Here is an 18,934-nt window from a genome sequence, read left to right on the forward strand (position 1 = left end):
GGGCCGGGCGGGGCAAAGGAGCTATTGGGGCCCAACCAATCGCCACCCCGGCTCTCCCCGCCCCCTTCTCGCTTCGCCTTCCGCCAATAGGGTGCGGAGGACAGTTACGTGTTTACCTTCCCTCCCCCTCCTGCCTTCCCCCCCCTCCCCCGCCGTCTCGGCGCACTCTCCAGTCGGAGGCGCGCGCCCCGGCCCCCGCCCCCTCCCTTCCCCTCCCCCTCCCCTCCCCGTTCCCCGCGGCGTGGGCGTGGCCCCCCAGGCGCTCGGAGAGCCTATAAAAGGCGGGCGGCGGCGGCGGCGCCATTTTGCGAACGGCGAGCAGCAGCGGCGGCCCGGAGAGGTGCAGCGGAGGTTTCCTGGTTTCGGACCCCCAGCGGCCGGATGGTGAAATCCTCCCTGCAGCGGATCCTCAACAGCCACTGCTTCGCCCGAGAGAAAGAGGGGGATAAACCCAGCACCACCGTCCACGTCAGCCGCGCCATGCCAGTCCTCAGCCTCCACAGCAGCGGCAGCCGCAGCAGCGAGAGGTAAGTGCGGAGGAGGGAGGGAGGTCCCCCCGCACCCACCCACCTCCTCCGCCGGCCTTCCTCCGCCCCGAGAGAAGCTTCCAGAAGCGGCGCTGGGGCCTCGGGGCCCGTCCCGGCACAGCACCGGGCCGCGCTTTGTCTCCGCCCTCGGCCAGCCAGGCCCCAGGCCCTGGGCCCGAGGAGGGGGGGGGAGCGGGCTGAGCCGCGGCTGTTGACGGCCCCCGCGGGGGGCGGGGCCCGGGCCCGGGGGCGGACGAGGGGGCCGGCCGCGGTTTGGTCGCCACCGTCCAGCCCCCGCCCCTCGTGGGGGCGGCGGCCCTTCCCCTAAAAGTAATCAATCCCACGCCCGAGGTGCCCCGGCGTAAATAAAGTCTCGAGGGAGGCTTCGCCGCGCGTGCGCACTGGTGGGCCCCCCCCCCCCCCCAGCCGGGCTGCCCTTGGTGGGACGGAGCCGAGAACTAGCTGCGGCCCGTCCTCGGCTGGGAATGCCCCCTAGGCCCGAGGAGGACAGTAGAAAAAGGGAAGGGGTCCCCTTCTGTAGGAAGATCTACACCCGTGGAAAGAGCCGGGAAGGCTGTACGCCGGCCGTGTGACCTTGGGCAAGTCCCTTCCCCCACCGGGGGCCTAGGAACCGCCTGGAAATGAGGAAACGAGCGGAGCCGCGGGGAGTTTTTTGTTTTGTTTTTTTTTACTCTCGGCGATGAAGTCCGAGTTTTCAATGAATTATCGGAAGGCCTTTGGAAAATAAACCCCGCATCAAGCCCCAGAGTAACACCAATCTCCTCCCCCTCCCCCTTTTGTTGATGTAATAATAGCCGGGCATTTGTGAGAATTCTTTTGACTTCCCCGTACTTTGGGGGCGAGTGGGTCTTAAAGAGCGTTGTCTTTAATATGTTTAGTGGTCGCAGCTCAATTTAAGCTGTGGTTGCGTCCTTAGATCAGAAAATATTAGAGCTGCCGGGGACGCCCTAGAGGTCATCTAGTCCATCCCTCGAATTCTACGCTTGGAAATCCAGGATCTTGACTTGAGTCTGTTTGTGGAGGCCTGAGAGCCAGCCCTATGAATCTGCAGTTTTCTTGGTGTTACCCAGCCAATTAGGGTTGTGAAAGGAAGGAGCTCAGCCCACGGAATGCAGCCTGGGAGCCTAATACTGATACTCCACAATTAAAGTAAAAACCCAAATCGAGGTTGAGTAGAATAAAAACATCCGAGAACTAGTGGAACAGGATTTGGCTTAGCACCAAAATTGAACTCCAGGAAAAGAAATTTTCACTTTAAGTGAGATTTTCGTTGGATTCCCCCTATAACAAATAGACTACGTTAAGCTAATTTGTTATAAATAAATATTTAAATTCTCAAATGGTCCTGCTTTTGGATCATTTTTGAATATTGATCATTTCTGAAACAGCTTGGAGCACTGTTACAGCTATGAAAAAAGCTTTGGCTTAATATTTAGATTAAATGACCTGTATTTTGCAGGAGAGGTTTTTGTCCGTCCCGTCCCCCCAAAAATTGTGTATAGTGCAAAATGGTGGATTATTTGGTACGTATTTATACTGATTTGCAAATGGCTGCTGGCACTCTTAGACGGCAATTGTGAAAATTTCCCTACGGGCCTCGATTGCTGCATCTGCCGAGATGACGCAACCAAAGAGTGAGCCTTGCAGGGTGAGAGATGGTGCATAGGGAGGGGCTAGGTTGCCCGTTCTTCAGTTCTCTGTATGATCTAAAAGTGTTTATCTTAAAGCAAGCTGTGGGAGAAGCTTAAGCCAGATGCTCTACATCTGAAATATTAATTTGAAATCTCTGAGAAGATTTTATACTTGGGGAGTGGAGGGGATGGAGGCAAAAATAAAGAATTTATCTAAAGCATATTATTTATCAGGATTAGAATTATGGTATCTCTGATGTTGGATCCAAGAGCTTCACAGAACTGGACTTTTTGTGATGTTTCCATCAATCAATTTTTAGTTTTGTGCAAAGGATATTTTTTTTATCCTTGTGAAAAAAGTGGTATTACATATTAATGTTTAGTTTGAAGCCCTTGAAAAGGGGAAATTAAGTGACTGAAATTAGAAATGGGAATTGAACATTAGTTCTGCCTGGTGGGGAGCTTGTTAACTTATTTTAAAAGCCTGAATTCACTGGAAATAAAGCCACAAACTGAAGAGTCAAAATTATGATGAAGCTGTTTTGGCTTATGATTAAGCATTGCCTGTCAAGTCATAAAGTGAGATAACTGTTTAATTTAATTACAGGAGATAATTTTGGCAGGTCAGAGCTGTTTTCTTGCTTGGAAATAGATGTTGATTTTGCAATCCCATTTAAACACATCTAATCTCAGGCCGAGCTCAGAGAGTAGTGTGATTCACACAGAGGTAAGGGAGACTTTACCATGGATCTTATTCATGAAAAGGGCCCTGAAAACTCTGGTGCTTTGATATTGTGATGAAATGGTAGAGCCAAAAGAAACTACTCCTCAGATCTTTGGTGGAAGGAGTCCTGCTTGTTCAGTGAAATTTAATGTAGTTCATAACCTAGGCTTTTAAATAGCATGTCCTGAAGAAGCTTTATGAGCAGAAGCTGGACTTTTCATAGGAGTTAGGACCTTTGAAGTGAGGAAACTCAGTTCCAAAGGAGTTGTGACTTGCCCTTGTAGCAGTCAGGATTCAAATTTACCATTTGACTTCAAAACTATGCTTTTTCCATTATTATTAGTCAGCAAATACTTATTAAGCTCTTACTATATTAGACACTGCAAAGAGATACAAAGAAAGGCAAAAGATTGTTCTCAAGAAGCTTACAGTCTAATGGGAGAGACAACAAAGTCTCTTGCTCAAACAAATTATGCAAGATAAACAGGAAATAATCAACAGAAAGAAAGCATGAGAAGATATTGGGAAAGACTTCCTGGAGAAGGTGGAACTTCAGCTGGGTTTTGAGGAAGGCAGGAGGTGGAGATGAGGAAGAGCATTCTATCCATGGGGGGCAATCAGTGAAAATTCCCCATTTGGTTGATGGAGTGGTGCCTTCTTCAAGGAACAACAAAGCAACCACTATTGCTGCATCAAAGAGTACATACAGCCTTTGCTTAGTAGGTGAATTTCAGGTACAGTTTAAGCTTTTTTATTTTTATCTTGCAGTGATTCTGGAGAGGTTGTAAGAGAAACATTTTATGGCTTGCTTACCTGTAAAAACATTTTATTAACCGTTCGGTTTTTCCTCAGTTCCAGGGTCTCCTTCAATTGCTGTAGTAACCTGGGTCCAGGGCCTCAGTGGTGCTCCTGATGTCCCTCACCCACCCCTGAAGATCCCAGGTGGGCGAGGGAATAGTCAGAGGGATCACAATCTTTCAGCTAATTTATTTTATTCTGTAAGTATGCATATCTGTTTTTAACTTTACATCTTTCACTTCCCTATATTTAGTGAGTCATCATGTCTTGTCATTTCTGCCCCTCTAACATCTCTTGGATCTTGTTCTCCCTACTCTAGTTTTTAATCCTAATTCGGACTCTTATCACCTATATCTTGAAGTATTTGTGTGGCCTCTTCATTGGTCCCTCTGTTCTTTCCTCTCCAACCTCTAACCACCAAAGTAATACTAAGGCACAGCTCTGATCATGTCTCTATTCTTGATTTAAACAAACGAACCTTCTGTGTTTCTCTTACCTACTTATAAAATCAAAAATAATCTCCTTAACCTGACTCGCACAATTCCCCTTCATATACTCTAGTAGTTTCTTCCCTGAGCTCAATATTTCATCTCCCAATTTTATGTATTCTCAAGACCACGCTTATGTTTGGAATTCACCTTACTGCTCCACTTAGAATCTTTTTTTTTTCCTTAAGGCTCAGCTTAAGTGTTGCCTCCAGAACCTTCCCTTCCCTTATTTATTAATGCCCTCTCCTCAAAGTTTATTTAGTATTTTACCTATATATTTATGTGTTTTATTGCCCCATATGATGGGGATTCCTTGAGAAAAGGCCTCTTTGTTTCTGTAAATAGTAGGTGCTTAGGTGGTGCAGTGGATAGACTGCTGGGCCAGTCAGGAAGACTCATTTTCCTGAATTCAAATCTGGCCTCCAGTATTAACTAGATGTGTGACCATGGTCAAGTCACTTTAACCCTGTTTGCCTCGCTTTCATCATCTGTAAAATGTGCTGGAGAAAGACATGGCAAACCACTCTAGTATCTTTGTTAAGAAAATCCCAAATGGGGTCATGAAGAGTTGGACATGACTCTACCAATAATGTTTACCAAGTCATTTCCATTTAGTATAAAATCTAATGTATATCTTAATTTCCTACTCTGCCCAGTAGTCAGGAAGTGGTTTTCTGTGCTGTGATCAGTTAGAAGATAAAAATTATATTTCTGATGACTTGGGATAAAAAAAACTTCTTAATGCTACTCTGTCAACAGGATAATCGGCTGACTGTAACAGAGGAACTAACGTCTAATAACAGGACAAGAATTCTAAATGTCCAGTCCAGGCTTACAGATGCCAAACACGTTAATTGGAGAGCAGTGCTGAACAACAACAGCCTCTACATCGAAATTCCAGGTGGTGCTCTACCTGAAGGGAGCAAAGATAGGTAGGTACTTATCTATTGTCCAAGCTGTTTTCTACTTTGGACTCTAGGACTTTGAGGGAAAGTTGGATATCCATCATTCACTTCAGCATTAGTTCTGTTGAGTTGTTTTTGAATGTTAAGAGAGCCTTATCTAAGGGACTTTTTAATTCATTCATATTCTTGTGTCACAGTATTTTTTAATGAGGTAATTTGGTAATGGCACTGGGACTAGTCGAATTAGGAGTTTGGTTTTCTTTCCTTAGCCCTATACAATTTGGTTACTTTAGAAACTAACCTATTGAATATGATGTCCTTGTTTCCTTAACCTGAGGGAAGGGTAAGATTAACCATGGTTATTATCTTGTGAAAAATGATTTGTTATTCATAAGAAATTTAAGTTCTGGACAAGGCAAATTGTTCATGAGCTCGCTGGCCTTTGAAAATGAAGTTTCCTGTAAACTTGTGTAAAAGTTTTATTCCCATAATTACACATTCCAGTAAGACTTAACTGCGAGTTCATGAAGATCAAAGACCATATTTCTCTTACCTTTGTAATCTCCTCATGTACTGACATCTGTAGGTGCTAAATGAAGAATATAGGTGTATACATACATGGGGTAGCTAGGAGTTGCAGTGGAATAGAGTGCTGGACCTGGAATCAGGAAGACTTACCTTCCCAGGTTCAAATCTGGCCTCAGATGCTTAATGGCAAGTCAGTTCACCCTGTTTGCCTTAGTTTCCTCATTTGTAAAATGAGCTTGAGAAGGACATGACGAACCAGTAGATTATCTAACAAACCCCAAATGGGGTCACAGAGTCTACAGAGCTGAAATGACAAGACTACATACAAGAAACACATAGATGGCAATAAATAAGTAGCAATATTTTGGTAAAGGCTAGGTGATGAGTGTCAAGAAGCAAAGGGAAGTTTTAACAGCTGCTTGTTGTTTTAGTTTTGCAGTTCTTCTTGAATTTGCAGAAGAACAGCTTCATGTTGATCACGTCTTTATCTGCTTCCACAAGAATAGAGATGATAGAGGTAAGTGCAGGTGTAACTTGTTTTAACTTTACAGTGATGACACTGGAGATGTTTCTGGAAAACAGATGATTCAGGAAGGACAATGATGGCAGCCCTAAAATGGGCTGTCATGGGAGTGGGGTTAGACTTTGTCCTTGAACCACAGGGTACAGCTGCGAGGGATAGAAGTTGCAAAGGTGCCTTCAGACTCGCTGTCAAGCAGAATATGCTGACAATCTGAATGATACAAGATGGAATGGTTTGACTCTGTAAATAGCAAGTTCTTCCCTACCAGTTAGAGACTTTTAGGTTTGATAACTACTTGTTAGTATTTTGCAGAAGGGATTCTTTTTCAGGTATAGTTTGGACAAGATGACCTGAGATACCTTCCAGTTCTGGGATTCTATGAAGTCTCTACCCAGAGGGAAGTTTCATATAGCCAGTTAGTGACAGAGCTGAAACTAGAACCCAGGTCTAGTGGCCACTTTTCCAATTCTCAGGCCACTATGCCACAGCTCTTTTCCTTGGAAAAGTGATGATACTGACATTCATGTTAGGTGACATTATTGCTTGGGCATCTTGCAGACGAGAGAACTGAGGGTCACTGTGCCAGGCTTAGAAACCAGTCCCCTGACTACTGAGCTACCATATAATGTTGTTGCCTTTTTAAGGAAGCATACTCTTGAATTATTAACTTTGTTTCTGTTCTACTTTCACAGCTGCATTGCTCCGTACTTTCAGCTTTTTGGGCTTTGAGATTGTGAGACCAGGGCATCCCCTTGTCCCCAAGAGACCAGATGCTTGCTTCATGGCCTACACATTTGAGAGAGACTCTTCGGAAGAAGACTAGATTGCATTGTTTTGCATCTTTAGAGCTTTCTTGTTGTCTGTAAAGATGAGTCTGTGGAAATTTTGTCAACATCAATTACAGTGCATTTAATGTTGTGCTTTGTACGAAATATTGTGACCAACTGCTCTAGTGGTGGGATGTTGAAAATTTCAGACTTTATCATCTTTTCTGGATTTGTCCGCATGTTGTGATTGTGCAAATAAATGCTCACTCCAAATTAGCAGTATATTTCTTGAAGTTTAATATTGTGTTTGTGATACTGAAGTATTTGCTTTAATTCTAAATAAAAATTTATATTTTACTTTTTTATTGCTGGTTTAAGATGATTAAGACTATCCTTACACATTCAAAAGGAATTTATTTGAAATAAAGTAGTGTCCTAGGCCTAGAAACCAAAATGATAGGCCTCTTAAGTTTGAAAGACAGGCATTAATCTGCCCTTCTATCGCTCTCAAATCGGAATAAAAATGATTACAACTAGAAGAACTTTGCCTTGGTGGTTTTGACCTTTCCCCTCGTGTCAGATACTGTTTTGTGCTAATTTCGTTAATTTTTGAGGACTTCTCTAGTATGGAGAAGATTATCTAAACCCACAGTTTGTCAGCCAGTTTGAAGCGGTTTTCTTTTTTCAGAATTTTGTTTTTATTATTTGAAATAAGATAGGAATTTGTTCAATTGGGATCTTTTTTGTTTTGGTTTTTTTAAGGGAGTTTTGGGGAGGGCAGGGGATAAAATGGGCTTCCAAGATGCTGGGAAAGGTGTTTCTGTGAAATTCAAGGGGGTGATTTTAACCATCTTTATTGTTGCGTGAGTGAGGGGTGGTGTAGGAAGCTTGCTGCTCTTTTAAAAACAAGTAGAGCTCAGCCTCAAAGTATCACATGTTAGTGCTTTTGGGGAGAAAGGAAACGATTTCTGATATCCTCTGACAAATTGAGTTGCAAGATTTATTCTTGTTTAAGCCCGTGTGGGTTAAGGTTTCATTGGCCTTCACCACCACCAATGCCCACCTGTTAAAAATGTAGGTCATTCCCTTGGCTATTAGATTATCCTCCCCTCCCCCTCATGTTAACATCTCTAATGACCTAGGTGCTGAGAAATACAAACAGACCTCTTCCCATCCTTAAAGTGTAAGTTATTCCCAAGCTGTTGCCGTAGATCAACACACAACCTTTTCATAGCCAAACTTACAAAAAGCTGTCTTTGTACTGCTTTTGTTTCTCATTCAGTTCTCAACCTCTTGTAATGAGGCTATTCCCCCCCCACTGCCACCTGATTTGCCTACTTGAATGTTTTACATTGTTAAATCCAGTGAACTTTTTATCAACCCCTTCTGCTCTCAGCGATTTTTGAAATATCCCAACCTCCCCTGATAATCATGGTACTCTGTCATTGTTCTTTGCCCAGTTGTCCCACCTAGGCTCACGTGTCGACTTAAGTGTGAGTGTTCCCAAGAACCCTATGTTGGGGTCTCTATGCTCAGAACTCATTAGCTCCCAGGATTTCATCTATTTGCAGACTCAAGTATGTATACAAACCTCTTCCCCTAAACTAGCCCACATTTGCACCTAGACATGTGTAACACATTTCAAACTCCATATATTCAACTTGTAAGAGCGGTGGACTTGGGTTCAAATTTTACCTCAATTCTTTACATCCTTGTTTTCTCCATCCTTAAAAAGCCCTTGTATTTGAATCTACTATCCCTACTATCCAAAATCCTGTTCCTCTCCTTGGCTAAACTTGAAAAAGCCATCTATGCTTGGTGCTTCTGCTTGCTCTCCCCTGCTAATCTTAACAGTGTTTTCTAGCTTCACCCAGTTCTCTCCAAAGCTATCAATAACCACTTTTCTCACTTGTTCTTCTTGACGTTGCTCTTCTGTTTTTCCTGCCTGACTGTTGCACCAACTGAATAATCTTAGGTGACTGTCCTGAGCCCTCTTCACTTTATACCAGGGATCCTTAACCTAGAGTCTGCAAACTTGTTCTTTATTAAAAAAAATTTTTTTGTTACTATTTCATTATTGGTTTCCTTGATGATCCTATGTATTGTGTTTAAAAAGCTGTTCTGAGAAGGGACCCATGCCATAAAAAAGGTCAAGAACTCTTTCATTTGGTCATCTCAACCTTCATGAGTTCAATTATCATCTTTAGGCAGATGATTCCCAAATCTTCGTACTCATCCCTATTTTCTCCTGAGCAATCTGCTTCTTGGACATCTCACAGCGAATGTTTCTTAGATATATCAAACTCATTATATCCAAAACAGAACTGGTTATCTTTCCCTCCAAATCTTCCCCTTTTCACATCATTCTTTTACTATTGAGTAATCTTCCCTGTTACCCAGCTTGCAACCTTAGTTTAATCTGGGTGTCATTCTCAACTCCTTACTTGCACTCAATGCCCCTTATATTCCCATCTCCAAACTGTTTCATCATATCTACCTTCACAACATTTTGTCAAGTCCTACTGTTTCTACCTTCATAGCATCTCTCCTATATGCTCCCTTCTTTGACACAGCCACTACCCTGCTGCACTCTGTCTCTCATCTCATGCCTCGACTATTGCAATAGGCTGTAGTAAGTCTCTCCTGTCTCTGGTCCATCCTCTACTCAGCTATCAAGGTGATCTTCCTAAAGCACAAATCTCGACTCTCCCTTCCCCACTACCCCCCCCCCTCAGTAAAATCTAGTGGATCCCTATTAATTTGAGGATCAAATATAAAAATCTCTGGGTTAAAAGCTCTTCATAACCTGCCCACTCCTCATTCTCTGTGATTACCATAAAGTATGACTCTTCTTTGTTTATTTATTTATTTATCTTTCTATCTATCTATCTTTTGCATCTCATCAGCCCCTTCTGCTCCTGGGGCCCCTCTGATTGAAGGGTGAAGTAGAGAGCTCCTCTCAAAACTTTCACTGAAGGAAGGGACTTATGACAGGTATCTCTTCATTTCGCATTCAGCAGCACTCCTTTCGACTTCTTTTCCTATTTTTTTTTCAGTTTATGTTCAGTTTAAGTGTTTGATAAAATTTACTTGTAAAACCATCTGGTCCTGAGGTCTTTTTCTTTGGGAGTTTAACTGAGGGAGTTTATAGTTTATTCAAATTCTTTTTTTAAGGTTCACTTATCTAAGTCCTCTATTTCTTGTTTTGTTAATCTGGGAACCTTATATTTTATATTCATCTATTCATTTCGATTACTGCATTATAATTTTTATTGCTTTATTGTATTATAATTGGGTAAAAGAGTTCCTAATAATTTCTTTTATTTCTTCTTCGTTGGCTATGAATTCACCTTTTTTTCATTTTTGATGCTAGTAATTTCATTTTTTTCTTTCTTTAAAAAAAGTTAGCTAATAGTTCATTTTATTGTCAAAAGTCAGATACTAATTATTAATTCAATGGTAATTTTACTTTTGATTTTAATAATCTCTCCTTTGACTTTCAGGATTTCTATTTTGGTGTTTAATTTGGGCTTTTTATTTTATTGGTTTTCTAGGTTTTTTAGTTATGTGTCCAATTTGCTTGTCTTTATCTTTTATTTATGAAAGAGTTTAGAGACATAAAATTTCCTCTGAGGACTGCTTTGAATACATCCTAAAATTTTTAGTTTATTGTCTCATTATTGTAATAATCTCGTGAAATTATTGTTTCTATGACTTGTTCTTTGACCCACCCATTCTTTAGAATTGGGGACCATCTCCAGTTGTCCTGATCTATATCTGGCCACTGGACTCAGATGGCTCTGGAGGAGAAAGTGAGGCCGGTGATTTTGCACAGCCCTCTTTCTCACTTAAATCCAATTCACTTGCAAGTCATAGCATCACCTTCCTGATGTCATGGTGCTCTTCTAGAGCAAAGGACAAACAACAAGTTTAGGATTGAATTACTTAGCGTCCAATTAGATTTTAATTGTTCCTTCAATTACCTTTTATTGAATATAATTTTTATTCCATTGTGGTCCATAAAAGATGCATTTAATATTTCTGTCTTTCTGCAGTTGTTTATGAGGCTTTTATGCTCTAATACATGGTTAATTTTTGTGAAGGTGACATGTACAGATGAGAAATACATTATTTATATATATGTGTGTGTATGTATTTTTTATATATATGTGTGTGTATATATATATACATATACATACTCCTTTCTTTTCCATGAGGTTTAGCATATCTAACTTTTTCCTAAAGTCTATTTAAGCCCTCACTTCTTTGCTGTTTATTTTTTTAGAAGGGACAAATTAAGACTCTCTGCTATTTATAGTTTTTAGTATTTCTCCCTGTAACTCATTTAACTTTTTCTTTAAGTAGATGCTATGCTATTTGGTACATATATGTTTAGTATTGATATTAATTCATTGTCTGTGATACCTTTCAGCAAAAATATGGTTTCCCTGTTTATCTCTTTTAATTATGTCTATTATTGCTGTTGTTTTGTCTGAAGTCATGATTGCTACCCCTGCCTTTTTTTACTTTAGCTGAAGAATGATAGATTTTGCTCCAGATTTTAACTCTGTGTATATCTTTCTGCTTCAAGTTTATTTCTTATAAACAACATATTATTGGATTCTGGTTTTTAACACAGTCTGCTATCCTCTTCCATTTTATGGGTAAGTTAATCCCATTCTCATTCAAAGTTATATTAATAATTTTATGTTTCTCTCCTATTCTCTTATACTTTTTCTTTTCTTTGTTTCCTGCCCTCTGTTTATAAAGAAGAAAGGCGGGGGTGGGGGTGTGTGGGGGTGGTGAGAGACAAGGAATATGCTTATCACTAGTGTTCTAGGTTTGGTGTGATCTGCTTCTGTTCCTCTACTCTTCTTAGCTTTTTCTCACCTAGTGCTTGATAATAGGTTCTTATCCTTTCTGTCTTTTTTTTTAAGATCCTTTTTGAAATTGAGCATTCTCAGAGTTTATTTTGCTTAAGACTTAGTTGGTTGCTGCCATTGTTCTCAAAGAGGACCAAAATGACATCACTATGTTGGAGTCAAGATACAGTGTTGTCTGATCAGCCAGTACAAGCTATAATGTCCAGGCATTTTTTTTATTATGACTTTTAGGTGTTCTAATGATCCTTAAATTATTTCTATTTCATCTGTTTTCCTTGTCAGTTGATTTTGCTGTAAGACACCTTATATTTTCTTCTATTTTTTCAGTCTTTTGGCTGTTTTAATATTTCTTGATGTCTCATGGAGTCATTAGCCTCTATTTGGTCCATTCTACTTTTCAGGGTTTTTTTCCCCCCTTTGAATAATATTTTATACCTCTTTTTTTCTCTTCAGCTTTATATACAGAATTGTTCATTTTATTGGGCGTTAAGCCCAAAATTTTTAAAAAATTAACATTCAAAAAAATATAAGTTCCTTATGAGGAAGATTGTTTTTCATTTATTATGCTTATATCTCAGTGCCTAGCCCATGCCTGGAAAATAGCAGATGTTTACTAAACGCTGGCTGACTGATTATTTTTATTAATTAATTTTTAGTTTTACTTTACAACATTCAGTTCCTCAAGTTTTTGAGTTTCAAATGTTCTCCCCCTTCCTCTCCTCCCCCCGCCCCACCCAAGATGGCATGCAATCCAATATAGGTTCTGCATATACCTTCACACTAAACATATTTTCACAGTAGTCAAGTTGTAAAGAACTATAACCAATGGAATGAACCATGAGAAAGAAGAAACAAACAGAAACAAAAACAAAAACAAAAAAAAAGAGAGCAAATAGTTTGCTTCAATCTGCATTCAGACTCTGTAATTCTTTCTCTGGATGCTAATTGCTTTTTCCATTCATGAGTCTTTTGGAGTTGTCTTAGAACCTTGCATTGCTAAGAAAAGCCAGATCTCTCAAAGTTAGTCATCAGAGATACCGTGTGTCTGTAATTGTATGTAATGTTCTCCCGGTTCTGCTCCCCTTACTCAGCATCAGATCATATAAGTCTTTCCAGGATGGGGGCAGCTGGGTGGTGCAGTGAGTAGAGCTCCAGCCCTGGAGTCAGGAGGACCTGAATTCAAATCCAGCCTCAGACACTTGACACATCTACTAGCTGTGTGACCTTGGGCAAGTCACTTAACCCCAATTGCCCTGCCCTCCAAAAAAACTTAAAAAAAAGTCTTTCCAGTTATTATGAAGTCCATCTGTTCCTCATTTCTTATAGCACAATAGTATTCCATTACATTCATATACTGCAAATTGGCCATTCTCCAATTGATGGGCATCCCCTTGATTTCCAATTCTTTGCCACCACACAAAGAGCTGCTGTAAATATTTTTGAACATATGGGTCCTTTTCCCATTTGTATGATTTCTTTGGGATACATCCCTAGAAGTGATATTGCTGGGTCAAAGGGTATGCACATTCTTATAGCCCTTTGGGCAAAGTTTCAAATTGCTCTTCAGAAAGGTTGGATCAGTTCACAACTCCACCAACAATGCATGTGTTCCAATTTTCCCACATCCTCTCCAGCATTTATGATTTTCCTGTTTTGTCATGTTAGCCAATCTGACAGGTGAAATGTGGTACCTAAGAGTTGTTTTGATTTGCATTTCTCTAATCAATGGTGATTTAGAGCATTTTTTTCATATGACTATAGATATCTTTAATTTCTTCCTTGGAAAAGTACCTGTTCTTATTCTTTGACCATTTATCAATTGGGGAATGACTTGTATTCTTATAAATTTGACTCAGTTCTCTGTGTGTTTTAGAAATGAGGCCTTTATCAGAGACACTGGCTATAAAAATTCCTTCCCAATTTTCTGCTTCCCTCCTAATCTTGGTTGTATTGGCTTTGTTTGTACAAAAACTTTTCAATTTAATGTAATCAAAGTTATCCATTTTGCATTTCATAATGTTTTCTATGTCTTGTTTGATCATAAATTCTTCCCTTCTCCATAAGTCTGAGAGGTAAACTATTCCTTGCTCTCTCAGATTGCTTATAGTATCAGCCTTTATATCTAAATTGTGAACCCATTTTGACTTTATTTTGGTATATGGTGCGAGATATTGGTCTATGCCCAGTTTCTGCCATTCTTCCAGTTTTCCCAGGAGTTTTAGTGAGTTTTTATCCCAGAAGCTGGAGCCTTTGGGTTTATCAAACAGTAGATTACTATAGTCATCGATTACTGTGTCTTGTGTACCTAACCTATTCCACTGATCCACCACTCTTTTTCTTAGCCAGCACCAAGTCGTTTTAATAACTGCTGCTTCATAATACAGTTTAAGATCTGGTGTGGCTAGGCTGCCTTTCCTAGCATTTCTTTTCATTAATTCCCTTGATATTCTGGACCTTTTGTTCTTCCAGATGAATTAGGTTATTATTTTTTCTAGTTCTATAAAATAATTTTTGGTAGTTTAATTGGTTATTTTATACCTCTTGCTTCAAGCTGTTAATTATTTTTCCCATTTTCTTCTTTAACTCTCATTGATTTTTTTCATTTTTTCCCTCCAGTGTTCTAATTTGGTTCTTAAATTAATTTTTAAAAAAATTCTTGCTTCATCTCTTTTTTTAATAAGTCAATTTACTTATTTTTAGTTTTCAACATTCATTTATATAAGTTTTAAATTTCCTTCCCTCTCTTCCCTACTTCATCTCTTTTTAAAATGTTTTTATTGATGTTTTCTGTTTCTTACAGAACCATAGTATTCTATATATTCCCTCCCCCTTTCCCTCTCTGACAGCCATCCTATATAACAAATAGTATTTTTTTAGTAAATAAAAAAAGTCAGCACAACTGATCAATATATTGAAAAAAATCTGAAATATGTGTAATGTGTAACACCTGTGAACTTCCCACCTCCATGAAGGGGTAGGTTAGGGATGTTTTCTCCTATCTTTTCTTTTGAGTTCTGCTTGATCTTTATAATTTTGTTTCATTTACTTTTGATTTTTTGCTGAGTCATTGTTCTTTCCATTTACATTGTTGCAGTTACTGTGTACGTTGCTTTCTTGTCCGCTTACTTCACTCTGTATCAGTTCATATACAGTTCATATATCAGTTCATATAGATCTTTCCACGCTTCTCTGTATTCATCACACATATAAGTTCTTACAGCACAGTAGTATTCCATTACATTCATATACCACAATTTGTTTAGCCATTCCCCAATTTATGGGCATCTACTTTGTTTGAAGTTCTTAGCTATCATGAAAAGTGTTGCTATAAATGTTTTGGAGCATATGGGGATTTTTTTTTCCTCATCAGTGACTCCCTTGGGGTATGAGCCCAGTAATGGAGTCTCTGGTTCGAAAGGTATGGATATTTTAGTCCATTATTTGCATAATTCCAAATTGCTTTCCAAAATGGTTGTACTACTTCACAGCTCCACTAACAATGTATTAGTGTGCCTATCTTTCTCATAATCTCTAATGTTGACTATTTCTACTTTTAGTCATTTTTGCCAACGTACTGGGTAAGAGGTGAAGCCTCACAGTTGTTTTGATTTGTGTCTCTCTTATCATTACTGATTTGGAGCATTTTTCACATGGTTGTGAGTACTTTGCAATTTTTTTCAGAACTGTTTGTTCATATGCTTTGATCATTTATCTATAGGGGAATGGCTACTAGTTAATTGTTTGTATATCTTGGATACCAAATTCTTATCAGAGGAATTTGATACAAAGATTTTTTTCCCATTTGACTACTTCCCCTCTTATCCTAGATGCTTTAATGTTGTCTGTGCAGAAACATTTCACTTTCAAGTAATAAGAGTTATCTATTTTATCTTTTGTAATTGATTCTATCTCTTGTTTAGTTTTCTTAATTTCTTTTTAAAATACATTTTTATTTAAAAACACATCTCACATATAGCTATGAGAGGTATATTATCTGTTTCTCTTCAAAAAATTTTATAGTATCATCTTTAATATTAAAGTCACATAACCATTTAGAACAGGGGTGGGGAACCTGAAGCCCCGAGGTCACATGTGGCCTTCTAGGTCCTCAAGTGCAGCCCTTTGACTGAGTCCAAGTTTTATAGAACAAATTCTTTCATTAAGGGGATTTGTTCTGTGAAGTTTGGATTCAATCAAACGACCCCACTTGAGGACCTAGAAAGCCACATGTGGCCTTGATTCCCACCCCTGAGAATGAACTGCAGAGTGTTGGTATAAGGTGTTGGTCTAAGTTTAATTTCTGCCAGACTGCTTTCTGGTTTTCCCAGCAATTCTTACCAAATAGGGAATTTTTCTCTAGGAGACTTATGTTTTCCACTTTATCGAATACTGAGTTACTGGGTCCTATTGTTTCTGAATCTCCCTTATCTGATCTGTTTCATTGATCTATCTTTTATTTCTTTAACCCATAACAGGTGGTTTTGATGACTGTTGTTTTATAATACAGTTTGAGGTCTAGAAGTGCTATTACCCATTCATCCTTACTTCTTTTCATCATTTACCTTGATATTCCAGATCTTTTGTTTTTTCAAATGAATTTTGTTATTATTTTATCAAGCTCTGCAAAATATCCCTTTGGTAATTTGTTATCGCATTAAAAGTATAACTTAATTTTGGTATTATTGTCATTTTTATCATATTTACATGGCCTAGCCATGAGCACTTAATATTTCTGTAGCTAAATAGGTTGTTCTCTATTTCTTTAAAGGGCACTTTGTAATTGTAATCGTAAGATCATGCCAAGCATCAGCGTCACAAGTACTGTTTGCTTTTAAACTTGTTTCTCACTCAGTAATAGTCCAGGGCCCCAATTGTACCAGTCTTTTGTGTGCTTTGAGAGTTTGATCCCCAGATATTTTATGCATTTTGTAGTTTTGCTGCATCTCTTCTAAGAATTCTAGCTGAACTTGCGCTCAAACTGTGTTTTTCTTGGTGGCTTTGCTTGTCAGTGTTTTGGAGTTATTCTCTTCTGGGTTTGTGTCTTGAACATGCCTATAACCATAGTAACTCTCCTTTTTTGGTTTGCTTATTCTTCCAGTCTACTTCCTAACTTCAGACTTTGTTAGTGGTAGGTTCTGCGCACTTCTGGAAGGAATGACTGAGTTGAGCTCTGTCCCCTTGGGTCCTGCTGTTGATTTTCTTGGGAGCATTGAGTATTATGAAATTCCAGGCTCCCAGGGACAGGTCAGGCTGGGGATCTGCAAGCTTTAGTTCTCCCAAAGTAATGCGATCTGGGGCAAAGTTTGCTTACTGTCCTCCTGATCTGAGCTCTAAAAGTTCCTGTTCTGGGTTTGGGTCTGCACGACATCCCTGTTGGTTTACCCCTATGTTGGAGTTCCAGTAGACTGCTGCCGTGCTCAGCTACTAGTAGCTAGCTTTGCTGGTTCAGTGACAGAACTTAAGGCTCATCTTTGGTCTGGAATTCTTGCCCTCGTTCTTCACTGCAGGTTTAAACTGGAGGCTAGAACTAAGACCCCCCCTCCATACCAAGCATCAGAGTCACAGCCACTGTTTGCTTTTGAACTTATTCCTCACTCAGTAATAGTCTAGGGCCCTAACGGCTTCTCACCTTGGAACATCATCCCTACACAAGTCCCCCTCCTCAGTCCACCTGGATCTATCACCCAGAGTGAGTAAAAAAAATGATAGATCTTCCCACCGACACCTCTTCCTATACAAAGATGGGGTTCCCCTGCATGGGTCTGGGACCTCTTCTTGTCTTAGTGCACATCCTGAGCCCTCTTCCAGTTCTTATGCATTGGAAAGCTCCCCCTCTCCCTCTTGTCAGACCTTATCCCGAGAGTCCGTAGCCCTCACTCTCTGTCTCCCTAGGCCGATCTGGGCTGAAATAGGACTCCTCATTATTTTATTTTTTATATTTCCTGACTAGGACCCAATTTAATACATTTTCAATTTCCTTGTGGAGGAGTTGGAACTAAACTTCTTCCTGCTTCTCTATCATCTCGTTTTAACTTCTTGCCCCTTCCTCCTACAGGCTTTTCCTGATTTCCCCAGCAGCACCCCTCCCAAATCACTTTTTACGTCAGCAAAAATGTTCCTCCAGTAGAACATGATCTCTTGGAAGTCACAGTTTATCTTGCTTTATGATTTGTATCCACTGGGCTTAGAACATGCTTGGCACGTAGTAGGTAATTCATAAATGCTTGGTAGGGAGAGAGTGTTCACAATGATTGAAGTATTAAATGTTGGAGTATAATTTCTTTAAAGGGGAAACTGAGGATAGAAGTTAGGATAGATGTTAGACTCTTAGGTGGCACCAAATAGAGGGCTGGACCCAGACGCAAGAAGACCTGGATTTAAAACCAGCCTCAGACATTTCTTCTCCTCCTCCTCTTCCTCTTCCTGTTTCTCTTTCTTCTTTTCCTTCCTCTTCTCCTCCTCCTCCATAGTAGTAGTAGTAGTAGTGGTAGTAGTGGTGGTAGTAGTAGCAGCAGCAGCAGCAGCAGCAGCTATTCCCAAACTAATGGTATCTTCCAGGCCTCAGGTATATTTAATTAAAACAACACTGCAGTGCAATGAGATCTGTGATCTCATTGATGGGGGTTGAATTATATAGATATATGTGCACATATACATATATACACATACATATACACACATATACAAATATGTATAGTTATATGGATATATATGTATGGATATGGATATGTAGTTTCATATACATGAATTTGCACAAATAATTGATTCCGTATGTCATGGGACATGATTGATGACTATGAAAAGGATAGGTTAGACAAGTAAGAAGAGAACCAAGGCAGAACATTATTTCGATGACCCAGGAGGAGGGTATTCACTGGGGGTTGGGTAACAGTTTCAAATGCCACAGAGGTCAGAGAAGTGGACTAGGGCTGAGAAAAGGTCACTACATTTAGATGTAGATCACAATCTATCCATGTTTCCCAAGCATCACATATTTGTCACCAAGAGGTCCATCATCTGTTATCTTAATGCATGAGAAAATGGAAGAAGTGGGCTTTTTTTCTTCTCTTGCTATCTGCCTGGCTGCAAAAATTGTGGATCTCATTTGGGAGGTTCTGAAGAGTTCAGGACTTGTTACG

General features: G+C 39.9%; 1 protein-coding gene across 1 annotated transcript; it reads left to right on the forward strand.

Moving 5' to 3' along the window:
- The first annotated feature begins 314 nt into the window (after positions 1 to 314).
- Positions 315 to 7,451, forward strand: OAZ1 (ornithine decarboxylase antizyme 1). The gene is given in 6 exon segments (XM_036736688.1): positions 315 to 527; positions 3,756 to 3,813; positions 3,815 to 3,901; positions 4,949 to 5,121; positions 6,054 to 6,139; positions 6,838 to 7,451. Coding segments are annotated over 6 exon segments (681 nt in total). The 5' UTR covers positions 315 to 381; the 3' UTR covers positions 6,969 to 7,451.
- The last annotated feature ends 11,483 nt before the right edge of the window (positions 7,452 to 18,934 follow it).

This window comes from Trichosurus vulpecula, chromosome 1 (assembly GCF_011100635.1).
Source record: "Trichosurus vulpecula isolate mTriVul1 chromosome 1, mTriVul1.pri, whole genome shotgun sequence".
In the NCBI taxonomy this organism is placed as follows: domain Eukaryota; kingdom Metazoa; phylum Chordata; class Mammalia; order Diprotodontia; family Phalangeridae; genus Trichosurus; species Trichosurus vulpecula.